Raw genomic sequence first — 24941 nt, 5'->3', positions numbered from 1 at the left:
GATTATTTATTTATTTTAGAGAGAGAGCACATGAGCAAGAGTTGGGGCAGAGGGAGAGGGAAAGAGAGAATCTCAAACAGCCTCCCTGCTGATCATGTGGGGCTTGATCTAAAGACCCTGAGATCTTGATCTGAGTCTAAATCAAGAGTTGGCCTCTTAACTGATGGAGCCACCAAGGTGCCCCATCAAATAATTCTTAAAAACTAAATCTTAACAGTAACCACATACATAAAAACCTTTTTACTAGTATTTGTGGTAGAAGATGTTGAAAATATGCCAATTACATCTTGAGAAGAGTGAGTTCAACAGCACCCTTATAGTCATCCTCATTTTCTGCTGTTGAGAAAGGAAAGAGACATAGCTGTTGGTTTATTTTATTTTATTTATTTTTTAAAGATTTTTAAAATTTATTTGAGAGAGAGAGAAAAAAAAAATAAAAACATGAGTTGAGGGAGAAGAAGGAGAAGCAGACTCCCCAGTAAGCGGGGAGCCCAATGTGGGACTCAATCCCAGGACCCTCTGACCATGACCCAAGCCAAAGGCAGATACTTAACCAACTGAGCTACCCAGGTGGCCCATGGCCGTTGACTTATTTTAAGTGTTATTGTCTTTTGACTTACGTCTCAGATCTTTCAGCTTTCCTTCTTTCTTTTCCATAGGTGCTTTCATTATATTTCTAGCCTTTTTTTCTTCAGACTTAACAGCATAATTGACCTTCTTTGTTTGGGGCTTTTTATCTTGACTTTCTTCTTTGTTTCTCTTTTCCTGTCCTTATCCCTACTTGAGTCTGTGATTGACAAGGAAGGGATCATAATGTAGGGGTTTAAAGCACAGCCTCCGGAGTAAGCCTACCTTGTTTCAAATCCTAGTTCTACTAATTAGGGGCCAAGAGAAACTAAGGAGATTACTTAACATCTTAGTATCTGCTGCTATAACGTGACAGGAATTTCATAGATTCTTTTCAGTAGATTCATAGGTTTGTTATAGGGATCAAATATGTCAATATTCTTGAATTAATTAGAGCAGTATCTGACATATAATCACTATATAAATGAGGATTAAAATACATTTTAAAATATTTTGCATATATATAGCCTGGAGTTCATTTTCTTTCCTTTAAGGCTTAGGACGTTTTGTAATGCCAAAGTGTTTATTCTTTACATACGCATATTTTAGTCATTCTTTCTTTCTTGATTTCTAAATTTTTATACTAAATTAAGATTCTTTTGGCCAAATTGATATTCAGTTTTATTTTAACACATATCCATTATATGTTTTATATATAAATATATATAATATCTAAATATTCTATATATAACTTATTTTCAGTAACAACTTTATTGAAATATCATCTTCATAAATTAACCCCTTTACAAATGTCTAGTTCAAATGGGTCTTAGTATTTTCTGAAAATTGTGCAGCCATAGTGGCTATCAAAGTTTAGAATATTTTCATCGCTCCTAAAAGGACTCCATATTTACTAGCATTCATTTCCTATCACTCCATCCCCTCAGCTCCTGGTAACCATTAATCTATTTTCTATTTCTATGGATTTAGCCATCCCAGACATTCCATATGAATAGACTCATATAATTTGTGCCTTTTTGAGTTTGGTTTCTTTGATTTAGCATAATGTTTTAAACATTCATTCATTCTGTAGTATATATCAGGACTTTTTTCTTGTTTATTGACAAACAATATTCTATTTTATATAGATATATCACTTTGTGTTTATCCATTAATCAATTGATAGGTATTTGAGTTTTTTCACTACTTGGTTAATATGAGTTATGCTACTATGAACGTTCATGTACAAGATTTTTGTTGTTGTTCCTTTGGGTATATGCCTAGGAACCAAATTACTTTAGACATATGAGACTCTATTTAAGGAAGTTTAACTTTTAATTCTGTTCAAGTTTTTAAGTTTTTGAGGAACTGCCAAAACTGTTATTCCAAGTAGATATCCCATTTAATATTCTCATCAGCAATGTTTGAAGGTTTCAACTTTCCCACATCCTCTTCCACAATTGTTACTGTCTTTTTATTTTAGCCATCTTAGTAAGTGTGAAGTGGTATTTCATAATGGTTTTTATTTGCCTTTCCCTAATGACTAATGATGTTGACTTTCCCTATATGTGCCTATTGCCCATTTGTAATTCATTTTTGATAAATATTTACTTAAATTCTTTGTTTATTGTTTTAACAGAATTGCTTGTCCTTTTATTATTCAGCTATATATATATTTTTTTCTTTTTCCTAGATGCAAGTCCTTATAAGGTAAATGATTTGTAAATGTTTTCTCCCATTTTGTTGGAGATCTTTTTACTTTCTTGATAATATCCCTTGGAAGCACAGATTTTTAATTTTGATGAAGGAGAGTTTATTTTTACTCAGTTTCTTATATTTAGTTACTGAAATCTTCACTCAGTTTAGTGATGAGCTAATCATTAAATTATATTTAATTAAATGTGTTGAATCAATTAATCTTCCAGACTTGGCCAAGGTGCTCTCTTTCTGTTTGTGTTATGCACTCAATACTCCCATAGGCAATTACAAGTCTGCCTTAGCCTTCACTTTCTGTCTGCGTAGGACCTCAAAGCCAATCAGAGACAAGAGATTAGGGATTCTCTTCCTAATTCGTATATGTTATACACACACACACATACACACACACACCCCTCTTTTGGGCATGCACACAGTCTTGCACATTTTTTATGGCTTTCTAGATTCCCAGAAATACACAAATCTTTTCATATGCCCCTATTGCTATCTCATTTCCACTTTTTTTTTTTTTTTAAGATTTTATTTATTTATTTGACAGAGAGAAATCACAAGTAGACGGAGAGGCAGGCAGAGAGAGAGGAAGGGAAGCAGGCTCCCTGCTGAGCAGAGAGCCCAATGCGGGACTCGATCCCAGGACACTGAGATCATGACCTGAGCCAAAGGCAGCGGCTTAACCCACTGAGCCACCCAGGCGCCCTCATTTCCACTTTTCTTTAAAATTTTTGTTGGTTGGTTGGTTTGATTTGGTTTGGTTTAGTGCACCTATTGTTATCTCCAATCAGTATCTTCAACATAATAATCTGTAATGTTAAACAATTACTGTTGTTTCTTTTCAATAAAGGCCTTAGGGATAGGACTATGTTTATACAGACTATGTTTATACAGACTGAGCTTAAAGTCTTGCTCAAATAAAAAGGAAGTCACAAAAATGGAACTGTTTAGGGGCCTGCTAGATAGGTCAAATGGTGACAGTTCTCCAGGGATGGGAACTTGGAGGAGCTCCAAGCCCTTTTCCCCCACTCCAGTGTGTGCTACAATGATGGTTTTCATAGCAGGCAAAATTACAAAGCTGATGGTTAAAGGCATCCATACAGCTGTGGAAAGAGGGATGCTACAAATCTCTTTGTTCTTACTGAGATTCAGCAATTTTTTGGAGTAAATGCTCTATAGATTGGTGCAAGCTCTTCTTATCTATTTCCACTGTTCTGAAAAGTTGGTTTTGACAAGTGCTGTTGTGTATTCATTGACTTTATGGAAGAAAAGATTTTCTAGTGTTTGATGTTCTAGAGGTGCTTCTTGGTTTAATTTTGATCGAATCAGATTTTTCTCCTTTTTTCCAAAATGGTCATACATTTGTCTCCATAGGTTTGGCTATTTTGTTCTAAAATATTGATTGTCCCTGAGGTTTATCAAAAATCACATTCTATCAATTTGACTATAAATGTTTTCATTTTTTCTGGGTAAATATATAATAAAAGGATATAAAATTAAAAAATTACAAAAGTAAAGAATATAATTAGGAGCTATTTATTTTAGCTACAAACAAGAAAAAAGTCATTTTAAAACTTTATTAATTAAAAAGGTATAGCCATCCCCTTTTGTCCTCAGGAGTTATGTTCCAAGACCCCAAGGGATGCCTGAAACTATGTATGGTATCAAATCCTATATATATTCTATGTTTTTACTATACACACATACCTATGATAGAATTCAATTTATAAATTAAGCATAGTAAGGGCTTAACAATAATAATAATAAAATAGAAAAATTACAACAATATACTGTAATAAAAGCTATGTGAATGTGTTCTCTTTCAAGATCTCTTACGGTATTGTATGTCATGCTACTTCTTATAATGTTGTGAGATGATAAATTACCTCCATGATGAGATGAAGCAAGGTAAATGATGTAGACTTTGTGATTTAGCATGAAGCTACTATTGACCTCCTGATGATACATCAGAAGATTAATCATCTACTTCCAAATTGCAGTTGACTATGGGTAACTGAAACTGGGGAAAACAGAACCATGGATAAGGGGAGACTGCTGTAACTAAATTAGAAAAAAATGTGGAAATTGAGTTACCTTATATATAAATTCATAATTCAAATAAATACTAAAAAAGCTGCATGTATGAGTAACGTTATACTTTTTTAAAACAAAACATGTCTTAAGAATATGGTAATTATAGGTCTTCTAATTCTATAAGACTAACAATGATTATTTTGATAATTTACAAAACAGTACTTTAATCTATTTACTTTGCTCCTGAATACACTAAAAAAAAAAAAAAGGTGAATTGTTAAAATACATTTTAAATACAAAGATCTCATTTGATTTCAATTTATTTTATTTTATTTTATTTCTATAGGACTTTGGAGATGATGGGTCCTTGTATGTTACTAAAGTTACCACAACTCACATGGGCAATTACACCTGCTATGCAGTTGGCTATGAACAAGTCTTTCAAACTCACATCTTCCAAGTAAATGGTAAGAAATGTGGTGTTGATATTGTTGCTTTATGCTTCACTATGTATTCAAAGAATATCGCAGTTGATTAGGAAGGCAAGTTTTCAATTTCTTTAGTTTGGTAAAGTCTCAGTTTTTGTTGTTGTTGTTGTTGTTGTTTGTTTTGAAACTTATTGTTAATGTAAAATCTTTTTCAATTAAAAAAAAAAAACAGGTGGTTGGGGATAAATGCTATAAATTTTACCACTATTCTTATTGTAAAATAGTACAGAGTAACTCATTCTAATTTAAAATTAAAACATAAAAAACTTAAATTACTTTCTGAAATTTAAATATCAACAATTAGGCAACATATTAATTTTAGAAATTAAAAAAATAAGCATCTTGAAATTTTAATCAGATTATCTGGCTGATCGTAATGATATTAAAAGACTGCTATTTATGTACAACAAATGTTATACTCTTAATTGTTAATTTAATGGCTGTGAACATTGGCCACGTAGGCTGATATTCTATTTTCCTTAAGATTTTTAATTTATTTTATTTTATTAATTTAATTTAATTTCTTCATTTGAGAGAGAAAGAGAGCATGTGGTTGGGGAAGGTGCCGAGGGAGAGAGAAGGAGAAGCTGATTCCTGGTGAACAGGAAGCTGGACTCAGACTTAATCCCAGGACCTGAAGATCATAACATAAGTTAAAAGCAGTTGCTTAACTGAATAAGGTGCCCCTGATACCATTCTTATAATCAGAGGGGTTTTTTCTTTTCCTGACTTAATTCAAATTTTAACTAATTAGTTCAATTGATCACATAGGATTATATGTATGATACATTAATTCATACTGATTCACTTCCATATTGTGTGTGTGTGTGTGTGTGTATAACTTTATGATTTACTAAAGGAAACAGAAACTTACTTGGCTTGTTGTAGGAGCAGCAAGATGGCTTATGTGGTTTGGATGAATTAAAAAGGGACTGACAGATATGAGCTTGGTGAGGTAGCCTGGGGTTAGATCACATAGATCCCTGGGGACCTAATTAAAGATTTGTATTACCACCCTAAGTATAATGTGGGAAGCTATCAAATACTTAGTGTACTAAATGGCATATTCTGATTTGTTTTAAAATGACTGGAAGCATTGAGATCTGTTCAAATATTTTAATAGTCTAAGGAAGAGATAACAGTGGCTAAAAATGTAATGTTAATGATGAAGAGTAAAAAGTGGTTAAATTTAGTATATTTACTGAAAGTAGATCTGATGATATAACTGAGGAATGGCATGCAAATATAAGACAGAATTAAAAAAAAAAATAAACTGGGGTGCCTGGGTGGCTCAGTGGGTTAAGCCGCTGCCTTCAGCTCAGGTCATGATCTCAGGGTCCTGGGATCGAGTCCCGCATCGGGCTCTCTGCTCAGCGGGGAGCCTGCTTCCTCCTCTCTCTCTCTCTCTGCCTGCCTCTCTGCCTACTTGTGATCTCTGTCTGTCAAATAAAATAAACAAAATCTTAAATAAATAAATAAATAAATAAACCTATTAAATTTGAAACACTTAGATATATCTTTGTAACATTAACTGAATATAGAAGCACATTTGGAGACTGAGATTAATATATATATATATATATGTATTTGGACAAATTAACTTCAATATAATTTCTAGATAGAAATCAAGTTTGCAATTTAGTGTGTAAGTATGGAAATCAAAGGAGAGTGACAGCCTAAAGTTGTATATTTAGATAATATCAATGTGTATAAACTGTATTTAAAGCCATAGGTTTGATCTTGATGAGGTCACCTTAGGAATGAGTATAAATATTCATATTGAGGATTGAGCCTTGGAGCTGAGGTTAACAAGTGGAGTAAAGAAGACTTAGAATGAGTACCTTGTCATGGAAAGTGTGTCCTGAGAAATCAATTAAAATGTATTGGAAAAAAGTTTGAGAAGACTGGAGAGCTGACAGTTTGACTTGACTGTTACGGGCACTCAATAGAAGCAGATCTAGGCCTTGGTTTCTAATGCAAACCCAGTTGTAACTTACTGATAGGTTAAGGCTTGGAAGCGAACTTTCAAGGACACCAGTGAAGACAGCATACAAGGTACAAAGGAGGTGATGCATGCTACTCCCAGTGGTCTCAGATGTTTGCAGTTGGACTTTGGATACAGCAATTGTACCTGAGGATGCACAATCTTGGTAGGACAGAACAACCTTGTCTGGGGGATGTTCTCTATCTAGATGTGGCATCCTGGGGAAATGGTTGTTTTTGCAAATCTGGTTCTTACTTCCCTCTTTGTTGTAACTGTTTACAGACTAATGGCCTCTTTGACAAAACTAATGCTCTGAGCTACTTATTTGTTTGTTTTGTGAGAGATTCTCCAGTTTTGTTTGGTTAACAATTAGTTCTGTCTTTTATATTCACTCCCAGTTCTAGTTCTCTTAGTCTAAGGACCAGCTGGTTGAGTTCTTAGTAGTCTGTAGAGTAGTGCATGGTTCATGTTCTAGCAACATCAGAATCACATGAAAAATTATCAAAAGCTTAGAACTCTGGATTCCACTAACACTTTCTGGAACTTGATTTGAATACAGCACTTTGGCAAGCTTCCTAGGTAATTGTGATGCTTGGTAAAACATGAGAACCATTTCAAGTAACTGTTCTTTAGGCATTTCTGTTCCCCATTCATGTCTGAAGCAGGCTTCTTGCATACCTTAACTCATTTTTAGGCTTCAGCTGGGAAGCCCAGTAAGAAGGTTTTGAGCCAAACTGCAGGCTTTCATGTTGCAAGATGTGCCCTGAACAGCATTGGAGAAACGCACCTTCCCTATTTTACTGCCACCTTGTGAATGAACTGCTTTCTTTCTGACCACAAGGTTTTTCTGAAGATGGATGTGAGAATGTGGGAACCATGAGGTCTCAGCCACAGAGCTATGACCATCGGTCTCAGCATTATGAATTAATTTAGAGGATTTCAGTATAAGCATTGACTGCTGCTGAGATTTAATGTTTTCTCTCTCTAGAAACAGATCCCTGAACCTGGGAGAAAAACCCTTCTCTTTCAATTACCTCCTACTACATTTAATCTGCTCCAAAGTTCTTTGTATAAATGTTTTTATGAAAGCGCGGGGTTTGCAAAGAGGAAAATGATGACATTACTGCTGAACATCGGTTGAGACTGAACAGAGAGAGAACTGCAGTAGACAGAGAGTGCCGTGGAGTTAAAGTGGGGGGATTTTAAAAAAATTGCGGATATGATACTCTTTTACGCTGATGTGAATAATCTGGTAAAGAGGAAATGCAGATCATTTAAGAGGGAAAAAAGGGAGAATTGCAGTAGTCAAGTTTGTAAAAAGTTGATGTAATTAGTACACACATTGAAGGATTGGTCTTTGGAAGATGAATAGTTAATCTGTTGAAACAGGGAGCAAGACAGACTGGGAACAGATGCTCAGGGTGGAAACATGAGGAAATAATCCTCTTTGCATTGCTTGGATTTCTTCAGTGCAGCCAGGAATACCAACTATTAAAAGTGAGGAGTTTGTAAGAGTTGATTTGAGCAGAGGAAGCGAGATAAAATAATTATCTTGCAGATCAGGAGGGTGATAGAAATAACAGCTGATAGTTGGTATGTCAGGCAGATCATTGGGTGTCCTTGAGGTGATAAATATTAGTATGTTTTCCTTCAGTTGTGGTTGGCTGTGCATTTGCAATCATAGAAAGAAGAGATTTGGGTTAAACCAGCATTTTATTTTGTCAAGTGAGTAAGTGGAAGAAAGACAGGAATGAGGAAAATAAACAAGTTTACAAGGGAATTATTATAATGATGGACCACAGAAGAAGTGGTAAGGTAAGGAAAGGGGTAGGTAAGGAAGACAGTGAGACCATAAGAAATGTGAAATGAACTAAAATAGCGACTGGTGTTTCCAAGTTGATCAAGTACTTCTAAAACGGGGTGCTCGAACCAGCAAAATGCAGTTCCTTCACACAAAGCACTTTCTTAAGGCATCTGGTAATTTCTCTTTATCAGAAACACGTTTAATTAGGTCAAGTTTCTACAAAAGAATACATGAACCACTAAGGTTTGATAGGTGTTCAGGGAGCCAGCTGTTCTAAATCTAACTTGCCAGTTCTATTCTTAGCTGAAAAGGAGAAATGAAGGGAAGAATAACATTAATTAATCATTAGTTCACCACAGTAGATCAAAACTCTCTTCTACGGCATCTTTATCAAGAAGGGAAAATAATAAGTGCATTTCAAGGATCACATTTAATATTTAAACGTATTTGAAGAAACCAGAAAGCAAGTAGAAAATGTATTGTATGTGTATCAGTAAGAGATGACCTTTGGGCATGATAACAGAGACCCCAAATAAGGGGGCTTAAAGAAGATACTGTGCTGTGTTTTCTTACATGTAAAAGAAACCCAGATAAGGCACTTCAAAAGGCAACTCCATCATGTCATCATTATCCCTTGCTTCCCCTACCATGGTGAGAACGTGGTTTCTATTCTCCATGTCTTCCCATGTTTTCCAAATGGCAGTGGAAATTCCAATTATCATGTTCATATTTCAACAAGGAAAAAGGAAGAAAGAGGGAGGAAAAATAACACCTGTCACGTGAGAGAGCACTTTTGAAATAACTTTAATGGAAGTAACAACAGTAACTTCCAATGACCCTCTCTAAATGCAGAGATTTAAGTATATTTCTTTGGCCTTATTGTTTTGCCATCCACAACAATTAAGGGTTCAATTACTTAAAAGAAAAAATAAATATTGGATATGTCAGTGGCCATCTTTTGTCACAAAAATGTCTGGTGTACCAAAACTTTTTGTAAAACAGTAGTAGAACAATGACACTTTATAATATTGCTTAGAAATGGTAGGATTAGCTGTAAAACAGCAGCTGAACAAATGATTTGCTGAACAAGTGATTTCTTTTTTGTGTGTGTGTTTTCCTTTCCTTTGGTTTTGTGATGTTTTATATTTGCAATAATAACTTTAAATGTATATTTTATGTAGAAATAAGTAGAATAAACTTGAGATCACTCAGAATATTATTATATGCCAATAACAGAAGAATAGTTAGGAATAAGCTGTGACACTGGAAAAATACAATGAAAAATGCAAGAAAATGCAAATCAGATTAGCCAAATGACACATTTATAAACCAAATAAATCTCTAAACTGATTTGACTCATTTTTTATACTTCATCCACTTTTCAGAAAGGGTTAAAAAAGCCTTTAGAAAATTAAGTTTTCACAGAAAACTTAACATATTTATCTGGGCAATTTTTCAATTAGTAATAAAAATAAAATATATCATCGATTACCATAAAAAGCTCTGAAAATACCACAAGTTATTGGAATTTGTGAAAGTGTTTTTGAAGTGCAAAGTCTATTTAAATATCCCAGGGTGCAAGCCAAATAAGTCTATCAATAGTCCTGTTTCTTTTCAAACAATGCAAAATTAGATTATTGAAATACGAGAGTGCTTCTGTGTCCTTGTCAGAAGAAACATTATGTATAAATCAAAGGAGCTTGACTCTGCCAGCGGAATTCATTTCATGCTTTTTCTTTTCTTTTTACATAAAGCAAATCGTCTTCAGATCTTCAGCTTATGAAACAGAATGTTTGAAATTTTAAAAGTCATTCAGTGTTTACACTACCCTCTGGGCAGAAAGCTTGTCCATATTCACAATAGACCTATAATGTATGCTGTAATTTCCCTCTCGTTCATATTGTTTAAGACCTTACACATAATATTAAGTGGATTTTTTTTTTCCTGCTCATGGCAGAAATATGTGCACAAAATTGCTGGTTTTATAGGATGTCTATATAGAACATCCCATTTTTCTCCTTCGAAGTTTGAAAACATCTAAAAGAAGACACTAGAGCCAGAAGTATACTTATGGAAACATCACCTCCATTACTGACAAAGTTGTTTGAGAAAGTGGCTTAAGTCTGGGCAACAATGGCCTGCTTTGTCTTGCATCATAGACTTGAACTTCCTTCTCCAGTCACAGGCAGCCTTCCCTGCCAAGGTTTCTGTATAGCCAAAATGCAAATGGGAATAAAACCTTGTTGTAAGCAGTAAAATCCAGAAAGCAGGTGGTGAGAGGCCTACCTCCCCCTTCTCACTCTTCCTCCCTGGATAGCAGAGGAAAGATGAGAAAGAAAATCCTTGAAGGTTACTCTGACTCAGAGATTCTCTGTAGCTCTTCAGCAAACAGCATCAGCAACTCATTTTCAAGGCTAATTCTCAGACTTGCACCCACAACTACCGAATAAGAAACTCTGTGCCTGAAGGAGAGTGATCCATGTTTTAACAAACTCTCCTCATGATTCTGACCATGTTTCAGAATCACTGCTCTAGAAATGTTAATCCTGAAAGACCTGAGAAGTGGGATTATGTGTTCCTTCCTCATACCCTCCAACTTTTTTCTCTTAATTTTGACTTGAAACTAAGCTCACAGTGATCTTGGGAAGTAGCTGTCTCTTAAGGGGTAGGATCAGCCATGTATCAAATCAGTCATCCCTCTCAGGAGGTCTGATTGCAGACGTGTTGATGTTGATGTCTTGCTCAAAAGCCTACCTACGCCTTCTCAACTGTGGTGGACATCCCCTGATGGCTTGATGCTTCAGGAATGTGTCCCAAACCACTCTTCTAAGAATTTTATTTGACACAGGAAGCTTTATCAGCTGAACTTGAGGCAGTCTAAATGGGCCAGGGATTTAATGTCTTACACAGACAGTCCTTAACCAGTGAGGGACACAAGTGAGAAAAAGTAAGAATCGCTGTTTCGCACTCACTCAGAAGATTCTAAGATACATTCCATATGATTCTTCCTTCCTCCTTTCTTTCTCTCTCTTTCTTTTCCTATTTCTTTCTCTCTTTCTTTCTTTCTCTCTCTCTCTCTTCTTCCTTCCTTCCTTTCCTTCCCCTCCTTTCTTCCCTCCCCTCTCCTTCCTTCCCCTTTTTTTTTCTTCTTTTCTTTATCTTTTCTTTTACTTTTTATTTTTTTCTTTTCTTTTCTTTTCTATTTTTCTTGCATCCATCTTACCTTTCTGGTCTCTAGCTTATGCTTTCTGGAATCACATCCCAAATCATAACATGAACCTAAGTTCTTTTCTCAAAGCTGCTTTTGGGGACAGTCACATTTAAGAATGTCCTTACCTTAATAATAAATGTTGTCCTTTGGTAGCTCACCCTGCAAGCTACTGATAGGCACCATATGTTTGCTTCCAGAAGGCTTTGAAATATGACTGAACATTGTATTAATTCATAGACTCTGGAGTCTGAAAATTCTGTCTCTATTATTCCCCATGTTAAATTATGTCCAGTTATACTGTTCGATAGAGCTCTTCAGAGCCTCTGTAATTATATTAAATCTTGACATCAAGACACTACAATTATGTAATAGCAAGTGCATATACATGCTCAAACTTTAATATGTAATCTAATTATTAAATTCCTACCGAGAAATAAAACTTCAAAGATCAAAGTTCCAAAGAAATAAATCCAAAGTAATTAATATACAAAATTAAAGTATACTGCCCTTGCAACATAAAATCTAGAGAAAGTCCAAATGTTTTAATTACAAGTAAAGTTCAAGAATCAAATTCTTCCTCTAGTTCTTATTTTATTTTCTTTTGGTGAGAGAGGTCCTTGAAAAGTTTATGGTTTTGGTATAAATTCAACATCTTTATCTTGGGCTAATTCTCATTAGATTTAAGTGTACCATGTTGCTATTTGTTTTCAAATAGCCACGTCTATACTTTATTATTTCCTTGTATTTTCCTTCTGTTGGATTGCATAACTTTTAGAATTCTATTTTATTTTCAGGATGGACTTGTTAGCTATATCTCTTTGCTTAATTTTTTTTTAAGTGTAGCGGTAAGCTATATTTACAATATGCAACTTTATCCTATTACCATGTATCTTCAAATAATATTTTATTACTTCACATTTAAAATAAAAACCTTAAAACAGAAATCTTAGGTCTCTCCCTTTCCATCCTTTCTGATAATACTGTTAAATATTTTATTTCTATGTATGTTACAAACTCTATAACACATTGTTTTATTTCTGCTTTTATTAAGTAAATATTCTGGGGCAATCAGGTGACTCAGTTGGTTGAGTGTCTGACTCTGGATTACAGCTCAAGGTCATGATCTCAGAGTTGTGGGTTTGAGTCCTGAGTAGGGCTCTGCACTCAGCAGAAGTCTGCTTGAGATGCTCCCTCTCTTTCTGCCCCTCCCTCCCCCACCCATGCACACATAATAAATATATAAATCGTTAAAAGGGGGCACGTGGGTGGCTCAATGGGTTAAAGCCTATGCTTTTGGCTCAGGTCATGATCCCAGAGTCCTGGGATCAAGCCCTGCATTGGACTCTCTGCTCAGCAGGGAGCCTGCTTCCTCCTATCTCTCTGCCTGCCTCTCTGCCTACTTGTGATCTCTGCCTGACAGATAAATAAATTAAAAAAAAATCTTTAAGTCTTTAAATATCCTTCAAAGATATTATTTTTTAAAAAGAAGAGACAAACTTTTACTGTTTCTGATCCTCCTCATTCATTTATGTAAATCCAAATTTCTCCATTTTCTTTTAGCTTAACAAACATTTTTTAACAATTTTATCAGTAATTTATTTGTGGAAAGGTATTTTTTAAGAATATTTCTGCTGGATATTGAAATTTAATAATGCAGTTTCTGTTTTCTGTTTTTCTTTCAATATTTTACTGATGTTGCATTATATTCTGGTTTGTAGGCTTCAATGCTTTATAAAAGAGAAGTAAGTTATATCTCTTGTCTTTTTTTTTTTTTTTTAATTTTCCTCTGGAAATTTTTTAAGGTTTTCATTTTTCACTAGGTTTCAGCAATTTAATTGTTAATATGTTTTGGTTCTGTTTTCTCTACTTTTATTTATCCTGTAGGGATTATTCAACTTCTTGGAGTCTGGAATATACATTTTTCAGCAAATTTGGAAAAAAAAAATGGCCATCAATTTTAAGTAGATTTCTGCTTTCTCTCTCCACTAGGAATTCAAGTACAGCTATGCATGGCTGCTTGACATTTTTCTATAGGCCACTACAATCAGTTTTATTTGTTTCCCTCTTCATGCTTTGTCCTCATAATACTTCAATTTAGATAGTTTTTACTGCTCTGACTTCAAGGTCACAAATCTGTTTTGCTGCATGTATAATTTGCCATTAAACCCAACCAATGTATTTTAAAGATATATTTCAGATATCATATTTTTCAATTTCAGATTCTGATTGTTTTTTATGAGCTTCATTTCTCTCCTTGATTGTGTTCATGTTTCCCCTTAAATATTTGAATCTATCTATACCAGATATTTTGAAGATCATTTCATGGTCTTTGAAATTTTATATCTTTGTCTATTGATCAATATTTTTCTTGCATATGAGCCACATTTTCCTTCTCACATATGTCTTCTGTTGTTGTTGTTTGTTTTTGTTTTAGATGATGGAAATTTGTGAGATTCCTTTTAGAAGTGTTTCTTTGGCATTAGCATATCTGTTAGACCTTTTTTGACGCTTTCTTTCTAACTCAATTTGAGTATTTCTAGAGTAAACCTTACACTAAGGTTTACTTCACTATTTTCCTAGGATGTTGTGTTTCTGGGATCTCTATGAGGTGTTTAATGAAGTTCCTTTAATCTGTTTTTTGTTTTGTTTTGTTTTGTTTTTGTTTTTGTTTTCTATTAGGTCTCTCTAGTTGGGAGTCTGATTAATCTAACTCATATGTCACCTATCCTTGAGTAAGCTCTTGAAGTTTTTAAATTTATAGCTCCGTAGTAGTAGTTTTTTCTATAGTCATTGAACTTTGCATGACTTTGTGGTGTTTCATCCTATGGTTCTAGCTGAAGCCCTACTAGAAACCTGATTCAGATTTGTGTAGCTTTTTCTATCACTACATACTTCTGTCCTTTCTGGCACTCTTCCTACAAATTCCAGGTCTCAAGGATTCCTGAATTCCAAGAAATGAAATGAATTTCCTTTCAGTTTTCCTGAACTCCAGGAAATACTCTTTTATTTGAGCAAGACCCTTCAATTCCTCTGCCTCATATCAACATAAACTAAATGTCTCTAGGCAGAAAAAAGGCAATTATAAGCTCAACCCATTTTCTTCATTTTTCTTTTCTTTTCTTTTCTTTTTTTTTCCCCCAGGGATCATGATCTTCTGCTGATGGTTTTGCAACATTTGATAATGGTTGTTTCATATTGGCTCTATTTATCTATAGCAAAGGCTTATCTGTTCTACATTTTCTATCATGACTTTGTATCTCATATGAACCATTTTTTTTTCTTTCTCCAAATTTTTATTTCAATTGCAGTTAGTTAACATACAGTATATTATTACCTTCAGGTATAGAATTTAGTGACTCATCACTTACATACAACAGCCAGTGCCCATCACAACAAGTTCCCTCCTTAATACTCATCACTTATTTAACCCATCCCTCCACCCACCTTCCCGATGGTGGCCATCAGGTTGTTCTCTATTGTTAAAAGTCTGTTTTATGCTTTGCCTCTCTCTGCTTTTTTTTCTTCCTGTGTTCATTTGTTTTGTTTATTAAACTACACATATGAGTGAAATCATGTGATATTTGTCTTTCTCTGACTGACTTATTTTGCTTAGCATAATATACTCTAGCTCCATCCATGTTGTTGCAAATGGCAAGATTTCATTCTTTTTGATAGTTGAGTAATATTCCACTGTGTGTGTGTGTGTGCCACTTCTGTGTGTGTGTGTGTACCCCTTCTTCATCTCTCATCAGTTGATGGACATGAGCATTTGCACTCTTCCCATACTGTGACTATTGTTGATAATGTTGCTATAAACATCAGGGTGCATGTACCCTTTTGAATCTGTATTTTTTAATGTTTTGGGTAAATACCCAGTAGTGCTATTGCTGTATCATAGGATTGTTCTAGTTTTAACTTTTTGATGATACTCCATACTGTTTTCCAGAGTGGCTGCATGAGTTCACATTCCTGCCAACAAGAGTAAGGGGGTTCACAGGAACCATTTTTTTTTTTTTTTAAGATTTTGTTTATTTATTTATTTGACAGACAGAGATCACAGTAGGCAGAGAGGCAGGCAGAGAGAGAAGAGGAAGCAGGCTCCCAGCCAAGCAGGGAGCCCAATGTGGGGCTCTATCCCAGGACCCTGAGATCATGACCTGAGCGGAAGGCAGAGGCTTAACCCACTGAGCCACCCAGGAGCCCCAGGAACCATTTTTTAAAAGACTGAGAGGTTTTGTTAAAGTCAAGCTTTCTCATGACCCTTATTTGTAAACCTTCTGAAAGTTGGTAGACATGACTGATGCTGACAGCACCAACACTATGTGAAATAAATTTAGAAATTTTGATTAATGCTTGTTTTGTTCTTGATGTCCAGTACTTAATTCTGCTACAAGTAGAGCAGGCACTCAGTAGTACATGAAGAGAGGAGAATGAACAAAAACAACGATAGAAATGACAAAAACAACGGCAACAACAGCAGCAACAGATTGTGTTTTGTCTGTGGTGGAATATGAGTCTTCCTATATCAATTTCTTAAGGCTAAAGAAATTATTCTTAATTGATCAAAACAACCAAAATAGGTTAATTTTGTGATTACGTGAGAAGAAGAGATTGATATCTGCCAAATAATTTTCTACAGCTTTCTTCAGTGATAGAGGCCCCGTTTCAGCCAGCTTCATGACTACCCACCTAAAAGTACCTTTCCCAGATGTCTTTGAAGCTAGGTATTGTCCTGTAACAAGGTTTTTGCTAATGGAGTATGCTAATAACTAATGTGCTTAATGTCTGGAGTTTGTTCATTTATTATTTATTTATTTATGATTTTATTTATTTGAGAGAGAGAGTGTGCAAGCAGGGTGAGTAGCAGACAGAGGGAGAAACAGTCTCTCCACTGAGCAGGGATCCCAATGTGGGACTTGATCACAGGATGCTGGTATCATGACCTGAGTCAAAGGCAGACACTTAACCAACTGAACCACCAAGGTGCCCTAATGTCTGGATTTTAACATATAAGGGAAGTTATGTGCTTTTCTTTCTCTTTTTCTTTGTTTCTGTTTATTGGAATATGGATCTAATAGTGGTAGCTGAGGAGATATGTTGAATTGAGAGAAAGGAAATTATGTTTTAAAGTTAGCAGAAGAAAAAGATAGAAATTTCCTGGGTCTGGAAGGCTTAATATTATCTTCACAAAAGATATTCATATCCTAATCCCTGGAACTCGTGAATGTTACCTAATAGGGCTTTTGAGGAGAGTTACATATGTGGTTAAGCTAAAGAGCTTGAGTTGCAGATATTATCCAGGTAAGTTCTAAATATAAGCACCCCCACACAAATGAAGCAAAAATGTCAAAGAAGGAAATGGGACTTATGAGAACAGAAGGAAGTGGTTGGAGTGATTTGATAAAGGGGTCATAGTCCAAGAAATGCAGGTGGCTTCAAGAACCCAGAAATAACAATGGGATGGATTTTCCCTAAGACTTGAAAATGCCATGCCAGCCATGGCAGCACCTTGACTTTAGTTCCCTAAAATTGTTTTTGAACTTTTAGCCTGTAGAAGTTTAAAAGAATAAATTTTTGTTGCTTTAAGCCACTAACCCTGTGGTAATTGTTTCAGCAACACTGAGTTTTCTAACAAGATCAAGTTATCAAATTAACCTTTCACCATTTCAAGGATTTACATTTAGTTTAAGTAACTGTCTTTGGGTCTCCTTGTTATAACAACATCCACATTATCAAGGGACCATACCATTTTATGACTACGCTAACAGAAGTTACATCTTATTTAAGCCATGACTGTATTGTGGCTCTGTTACATCATTTCAACCAGTATCTTATCTTTATTTATCAAGTTCATTGTCAGTTCTCCTACAGTCCAGCTGCAGACTGGTAAAGAAGCTCTCTTTGATGTATTCAGTGATTCAGGAGCCTTCTTTCTATAGGCCACAGTATTATGTAAGACGATGCTACTGCCATGGCCTTGTTACAGTCTATGAACTATTTCTCTGAACTGTTATCCATCCATGAAAGAAAGTATAGAAATTATTAGTAACTTCAAAAATATTTTATAGTAATTGCATATTTCTACACCGTCTAGGTAAAGGATCCTATTACCTGGTAACTATAGCTTTGAATGAAAAAAAAAAAAAAAAAAACGATCTCCTGAAGAGTTTAAGAATCACTTCCCTTGGGGTGCCTGGGTGGCTCAGTGGGTTAAAGCCTCTGCCTTTGGCTCAGGTCATGATCCCAGGGTTCTCTGCTCAGCGGGGAGCCTGCTTCCTCCAATATCTCTCTCTGCCTGCCTCTCTGCCTACTTGTGATCTCTGTCAAATAAATAAATAAATAAAAATCTTAAAAAATAAAAGGAAAGAAAAGAAAATAATCACTTTCCTAAAGCCTTGGGATCCTCTAATAGAGCCTCTGCTTTTTTTGTTCCTTTGTTTGTTTTCTTGTTTGTTTTTTGTTTGTTGTTTGTCTGTTTGTTTAGCAGATAACAGAAGAGACAACACTTTAAAGATTTTGTAGGAGGTTATAGGGTGGGCCTTGTAGCAGATAGCCCTTTCACCTACTTATTAGGGTTCACAATTAGTACATTCTGTTGTAAGGAAGTTTGAGGAAGAGAAACTGGCTCTGGGTTCAGAATGAAATAGTAATACTTACAGTGTGCATCTAGCCTGATTTTGTCCTGAGAACACAATGCTTGTAAGCTTTCTGGGAGAAAGACCAAGTGGTGTAGAGTGCCACCTCTTTAAGAAAACATTTAAGACAATCACATCTTCTCTGGGGAATAGGCGTTTTTGGAACCAGTGCCACATGGAATTATTTGTATTGTGAAACCACAACGATCTTACCAAGGCCCCACATTGCTTCAGCTGACATATAGCCTTTAGCTGATTTTGAAACTAAAATTGAGATTAATGTTTCTGAAAACTATGCCTTCAGGGGACTACTGCTGACCTTAACTTCACCATGAGCTCTACACTGTGTCATTTCCTCAGTTTAGAAGGATTGCAGACCTTGTGTAGTATTTATTTCTATTAGATTTTTCCCTGCTCTATTGCTCTCTTTCTCTTTAGTTGTTCCATTATTTATTTCAGAAGTGTTCACCAACTTCATTATCGTCTTAATTTGGACTCTCCCTTTTCCTTCAGCAGGACGGTATTCTAGAAATAAGTGTCTTCCGTCTTCTTTATTGCTCTCTGCCTTTGGGCCCAAACATTTTGTTCTTGTGTATTTCTTTTTTTTTTTTTTTTTTTTTACACTACATAAATACATATTTTAATAGCCTAAAATCATTGACATTTTCTATTTTATTGTTTGTGTTCTTTTTTTTTTTTTTTTTTTAATTTTTTATTTTTTATAAACATATATTTTTATCCCCAGGGGTACAGGTCTGTGAATCACCAGGTTTACACACTTCACAGCACTCACCAAATCACATACCCTCCCCAATGTCCATAATCCCACCCCCTTCTCCCAAACCCCCTCCCCCCGGCAACCCTCAGTTTGTTTCGTGAGATTAAGAGTCACTTATGGTTTGTCTCCCTCCCAATCCCATCTTGTTTCATTTATTCTTCTTCTACCCACTTAAGCCTCCATGTTGTATCACCACTTCCTCATATCAGGGAGATCATATGATAGTTGTCTTTCTCTGCTTGACTTATTTCGCTAAGCATGATACGCTCTAGTTCCATCCATGTTGTCGCAAATGGCAAGATTTCATTTCTTTTGATGGCTGCATAGTATTCCATTGTGTATATATACCACATCTTCTTGATCCATTCATCTGTTGATGGACATCTAGGTTCTTTCCATAGTTTGGCTATTGTGGACATTGCTGCTATAAACATTCGGGTGCATGTGCCCCTTTGGATCACTACATTTGTATCTTTAGGGTAAATACCCAATAGTGCAATTGCTGGGTCATAGGGCAGTTCTATTTTCAACATTTTGAGGAACCTCCATGCTGTTTTCCAGAGTGGCTGCACCAGCTTGCATTCCCACCAACAGTGTAGGAGGGTTCCCCTTTCTCCGCATCCTCGCCAGCATCTGTCATTTCCTGATTTGTTGATTTTAGCCATTCTGACTGGTGTGAGGTGATATCTCATTGTGGTTTTGATTTGTATTTCCCTGATGCCGAGTGATATGGAGCACTTTTTCATGTGTCTGTTCGCCATCTGGATGTCTTCTTTGCAGAAATGTCTGTTCATGTCTTCTGCCCATTTCTTGATTGGATTATTTGTTCTTTGGGTGTTGAGTTTGCTAAGTTCTTTATAGATTCTGGACACTAGTCCTTTATCTGATATGTCGTTTGCAAATATCTTCTCCCATTCTGTCAGTTGTCTTTTGATTTTAACTGTTTCCTTTGCTGTGCAAAAGCTTTTGATCTTGATGAAATCCCAGTAGTTCATTTTTTCCCTTGCTTCCCTTGCCTTTTGCGTAGTTCCTAGGAAGATGTTGCTGCGGCAGAGGTCGAAGAGGTTGCTGCCCGTGTTCTCCTCAAGGATTTTGATGGATTCCTTTCGTACATTGAGATCCTTCATCCATTTTGAGTCTATTTTTGTGTGTGGTGTAAGGAAATGTTCTTGTGTATTTCTTAATTGTTATGCCCCAATAATGGGTCCATGATTAAAAGAGCGAGACCGATATAAAGCAAAGGTCAAGCAAAGCTTTATTTTGCGCCAAGCATCAAGAATCTAACTGAACATTTGGGGACGCACCTCTTATAAGAGAGGGTGATCCTTCTCTATTTCACAGACTAGTTTTTAAGGGCAAAGGCCATGCGGTCGGGCCTGGCCACACACAGGTGACCAATGAGATTGTAACACACACAGGAAACTCCATAGTGATGCTAGGTGACCAACTGAATTACAATTTACCCTAGCAGACATTTGAACCAGCCTATTACACCTTGATTAGGATTGGAGCCAAAAAGGCTCCCAAAGGGTGGGGCCCATACTCCTTGATAACCAGGGAGACAGTATGCAACCCCCCCACTGATCAGAGGTCTCCACCTGGCCTGACCCACTCTTGTATCTGGGCTTTGTTACCTTGAGCTGGTTTCCGGGACTTGTTTTTAAGTTAATCCCCTGGGGGAAGGGTAGCTGGGACAGTTTAACTTTAATGAAACTCTCTTGCTAAATAGGTCCTTACATTTATATGTTGTCCTGTGGGATCTTTCACAGGGAGGGATTTGAAAATATTGCATCTGGATCTGCCAAAAACATTCACAGTCCAGACGCATATTGTCCACCTTCTCCTTCTTGATTCAAGTAATCCCAGCCAGAGATTCTTCTTCCATTAGAACAGTAACTAACCTGTGTCTGGACATAATCCACCATTATTTTGCCTAGATTCCTTTTAGCATGTTTCCTCTACGCTCTGTTTTCTCTCAGAATCTTTTTTTCCATAGATTTCCTGGTCATGTGCCCTTAGTTGCGGAGGATAGCTCTCTCCATGGCCACCTGCAGTAACTGTTATTTTGAAATACAGCCAGGGATGCTATGAGAATCTGATGCTTCTCTTCTGTCCTTCTAATATATATATATATATTTTTTTTTTCCACAGTCAGTGTAAACACTTGGTAGATATCTGTGAGATATTATTCTCATTGTTGTGTATTCCCAACTTACTATGATCATTCCAATTTTTTTGTATCCCTAATTTCACCTTTATGGGATCAGCTCATGTCCCTACTGTGCTTAAAATCCTATCGTTGCCCCTAGTGTCACTCAGATTAAAAGCCAATCATGTGAATGCCCATCAAAACACTAAATGTTCTGATTTTTATGGTATCTTCCTATTCTGCTACTCTTCCTTTTGCAAACTTCACTCCAGCTGCATTAAATGCTCTTTTTATCTTTAAGTATAGAAAGCATTTTCAGTTGGCTATTCCCTCTGCCTAAGGATACTTTCCAGATCCTCACCAGGCTCAGTTCCAACCTCCTTCAACTCTTCGGTTAAATGTTCCTTTTTTTAATGAAACCTATGCAAACGACACAATTTAAAATTATACCTAGTCCCACCCGCCCACTTGCAGTCACTCTCAACTTTATTTATCGATAGTGCTATTACCCTCTAATAACTTCACACATCCTAACATATTATTTATGCTGTTTTTTCTGTTATATTTTAATATCCTTGAAATAGGGATACGTTCTACAGTCTAGGGTTATAAGAACCAATGTGTCTATTAAACTGGAAGCAATTTTTTCTTTGTTATTAATATATGTTATAACATCTTAGACTTAAGACAAATTACTTATTTCATATGTTCATAGTTCAGTTTTGGTCTTTCTTTACTGGAGGAGATTATTTTTCTGTCTGCTTTTTGATACCCAGAATGAAGCAATGTGCTGATTAAATACATAGGAATGATAAATAAACGTTCCCTTTTGTTTCCTAGTTCAGGTTCCCTTTGAGGAATCATTCTAGTCTGCTTTCTCAGATTTTTCCACTCTCTTCAGCTGTCAGGTGGCAGGGGGTACTACCTATGGTTTTATTAAACAGACAACAAAAACATCTCCTCGGTTTTTAATGATACCCTTTTTAAGAGCTGGCTGTAGGTGACATGTGCGTGTGCATGTGTTGTCTGTGTGTGTGTACATTGGACTTCAAGATTTAATTTTTTTTTATATCAGTCTGCTCTGTCCTCTAAGATGTCCTCCTAAGTAAATCTCTCTTTTCTAGTTTAATCAGTCTTCTTTTCTTTTGTTTTCATTTGCTTCTATTCATGTCCTGATAGAAAATGACAGGATATTTTTAAATGGCTTCAGTTCCTCCTTGACATCCTAAGCAAACCTAATTCTTAGAGACAATGGGGGTATGGAAGTTTAATTTCCAGTTTAGGTTTTTAGTTGGCAGTATTTTCACCAGCAGTTGCTAGTGTATCCAGAACTTGAGATTTATTTCTCTAAAATAAAGATAAGATACTTTTTTATTTTCCATTTGTCTGTTTAAAAATATATATCATCTTTCTTTGGGTCAAGACACACTATAGATCTCTGAAATCTAAAGCCATGATCAGAGTTTATATAATTAAGGAAACCAGAGTTCTTGTGACCACTAGCAGTGGGCTGGTACTTAAGTCCTTGAGAAAGCTCCCCTTTTTGTAACAAAAAGGTAGTTAATGGAATTTGGGTAGTCAATTTAGTATTGCCTACTTAGGTATGCCACTAATAATATAAAGGAGTAACCTGTACTTAGGGCTTTGTAACACTAATGGAAATTAGCTGCCTGTGCATTAGGGAAAAAAAAAAAATAAAACAAAACAACAAAAACCCTTCCTACAGACATGGTTGAGAAACACAGCAAAAGCCACTTACTGATACATAAAAAGGATTTACCTTTACTTTGGCTTTGATTAAAATATCCAACCAAAGTGCACCTGTGTAATTCAAAATTGAATTATGACAGCCTATATAAATAGGGTGACCTGCTTCTTAAGGTCTGTATTTGTTACACACAGTTCTGCCTACATAAACACAGCTATTCATTTATGGGGAAAAAGTCACCCAATGGGATCAAATCTAATTAGCCAGTATTTATTGAAGCTTAGGCCTAAAGCCGCTTGCTAAGTAAGGCTGCAGCATATAGAAACCTCTCTCTCTCTCTCTCTCTAAAATTACCATCAAAGCATGTATTATCTAAGTTACCCACCAGAGCTAGTTCAAAAGCTGTGATTCCTCCTGGTGTTATTATGTCGACAAAACTTTGCTCTATAAATTTGTCAAAGTTTCCTAAAGCATCAGATGTTGAGCATCTAAGAGATGGTAAATATCACCAATTTCTTCCCCTCCTGATCTGATCTTCAGAAACAATTGAGAGAAAGATAGTGAGTTATATAAATGTCAGCATATCATTGTGGAAAACCTGCTTAGAGAATGTGTTTGAGATCTATGACAATTGTTTAATTTCCATAATTTAATATGCTTAATAACTCATAAACATTACTATAGACCTCAGCACAGGGAAACAAAGCTGAGACCTGATTTTCCGCAGAGCAGAACAACACACATCCTCTTTACTGCCAGACCCCAGATGTGAGAAGGAAGAACTGAACCAGCTCAGTCTTTCTTCAAGTGTGCCAAGACGATACTTCCTCCCTCCTCCTACTTGTGGACTTCTGAACATCTTGGGAGAGATATAATCGTCTCCATGAATCAGAGTTACTTGGAGACTTTTGTTAATAGGAGCAAATCTCTCAGGTAGATGACTCATTCTCAGATACTAATGTTTTGTATTCATTCACAATTGACTCAGACCTAAATTTATTCAGCCAGAACTCTTTTAGGGTATAAGTGAATGTATTCATGGACTTTTATGGGTGAATGAATGGACTAAATCTTATTTTTAAATGCTACAAAATTACATTTCTTCATAAAATTATGATTATATCGACAGGCCCATTTAGATTAGCACAACATAGTTTACTTGGCTGGTTTACACCTGCCCATAGAAGTGCTATTTCATAGATGATTTCTGTGTATACAAGTACTAGGTAATGTTACAAAACACTCATGAGGTGGCCAGCACTTAAAGAACAGTATAATGACTAATTAATGTAATGACACTTGTATAACAAGAGAGTTGAAAGAAGGTTAATGTGATAATGAGGCTTATTTGATCTTAAAGATTTAGCATGAAGGAACTCTCAAGATAGCTTAATTAGATTTTAAGCACCTTTTGCAATTTACATGTGTACTTGTTAATCCATATGTTCTAAAAATAAATTTTACTTCATTTAAATTAATGAATTTGTTCATTCTCTTCCCTTGTACTGTTTTACTGTTATTGGTGATGGTGTTTCCCTGAATTTTGCAGTTGATATATGTATTATTTACAATTATTTCTTCCATATTATGTTTAAATTGCAGTTCAATCCAAAATAGTAAGATGTTTTAAATTATGAAATGATAGCTTAGTATAATGCAAGCAGTTATGACCAGTCATGACTGGACCCATTTAACTCCTTTATGTGTCATTTATATACCATATTACATAGTACAATATATCAATATATCAGTAAATATGATTTCATTATTTGATTGTTATTTGATATCTATATCATTTTTAAACTTACCAAATGGAAAGAACATTCTAGAAATTAATTTAACAATGAAACAGGACTCATTTGTATTTGTAGCAGTA

At 35.6% G+C, this 24941-nt stretch overlaps 1 protein-coding gene across 2 annotated transcripts in view; it reads left to right on the top strand.

Moving 5' to 3' along the window:
• Nucleotides 1-24941, top strand: part of FSTL5 (follistatin like 5) — a 763963-nt gene that overhangs the window by 557199 nt on the left and 181823 nt on the right. For both annotated transcript variants that reach the window (XM_059174403.1, XM_059174392.1), the window contains exon 8: nt 4655-4775. In XM_059174403.1, the coding sequence (XP_059030386.1) occupies nt 4655-4775 (121 nt within the window). The remainder of the gene's footprint in view (nt 1-4654; nt 4776-24941) is intronic.

Source organism: Mustela lutreola, chromosome 1 (genome assembly GCF_030435805.1).
Source record: "Mustela lutreola isolate mMusLut2 chromosome 1, mMusLut2.pri, whole genome shotgun sequence".
Taxonomy (NCBI): domain Eukaryota; kingdom Metazoa; phylum Chordata; class Mammalia; order Carnivora; family Mustelidae; genus Mustela; species Mustela lutreola.
This window is presented reverse-complemented; position numbering and strand designations above follow the sequence as displayed.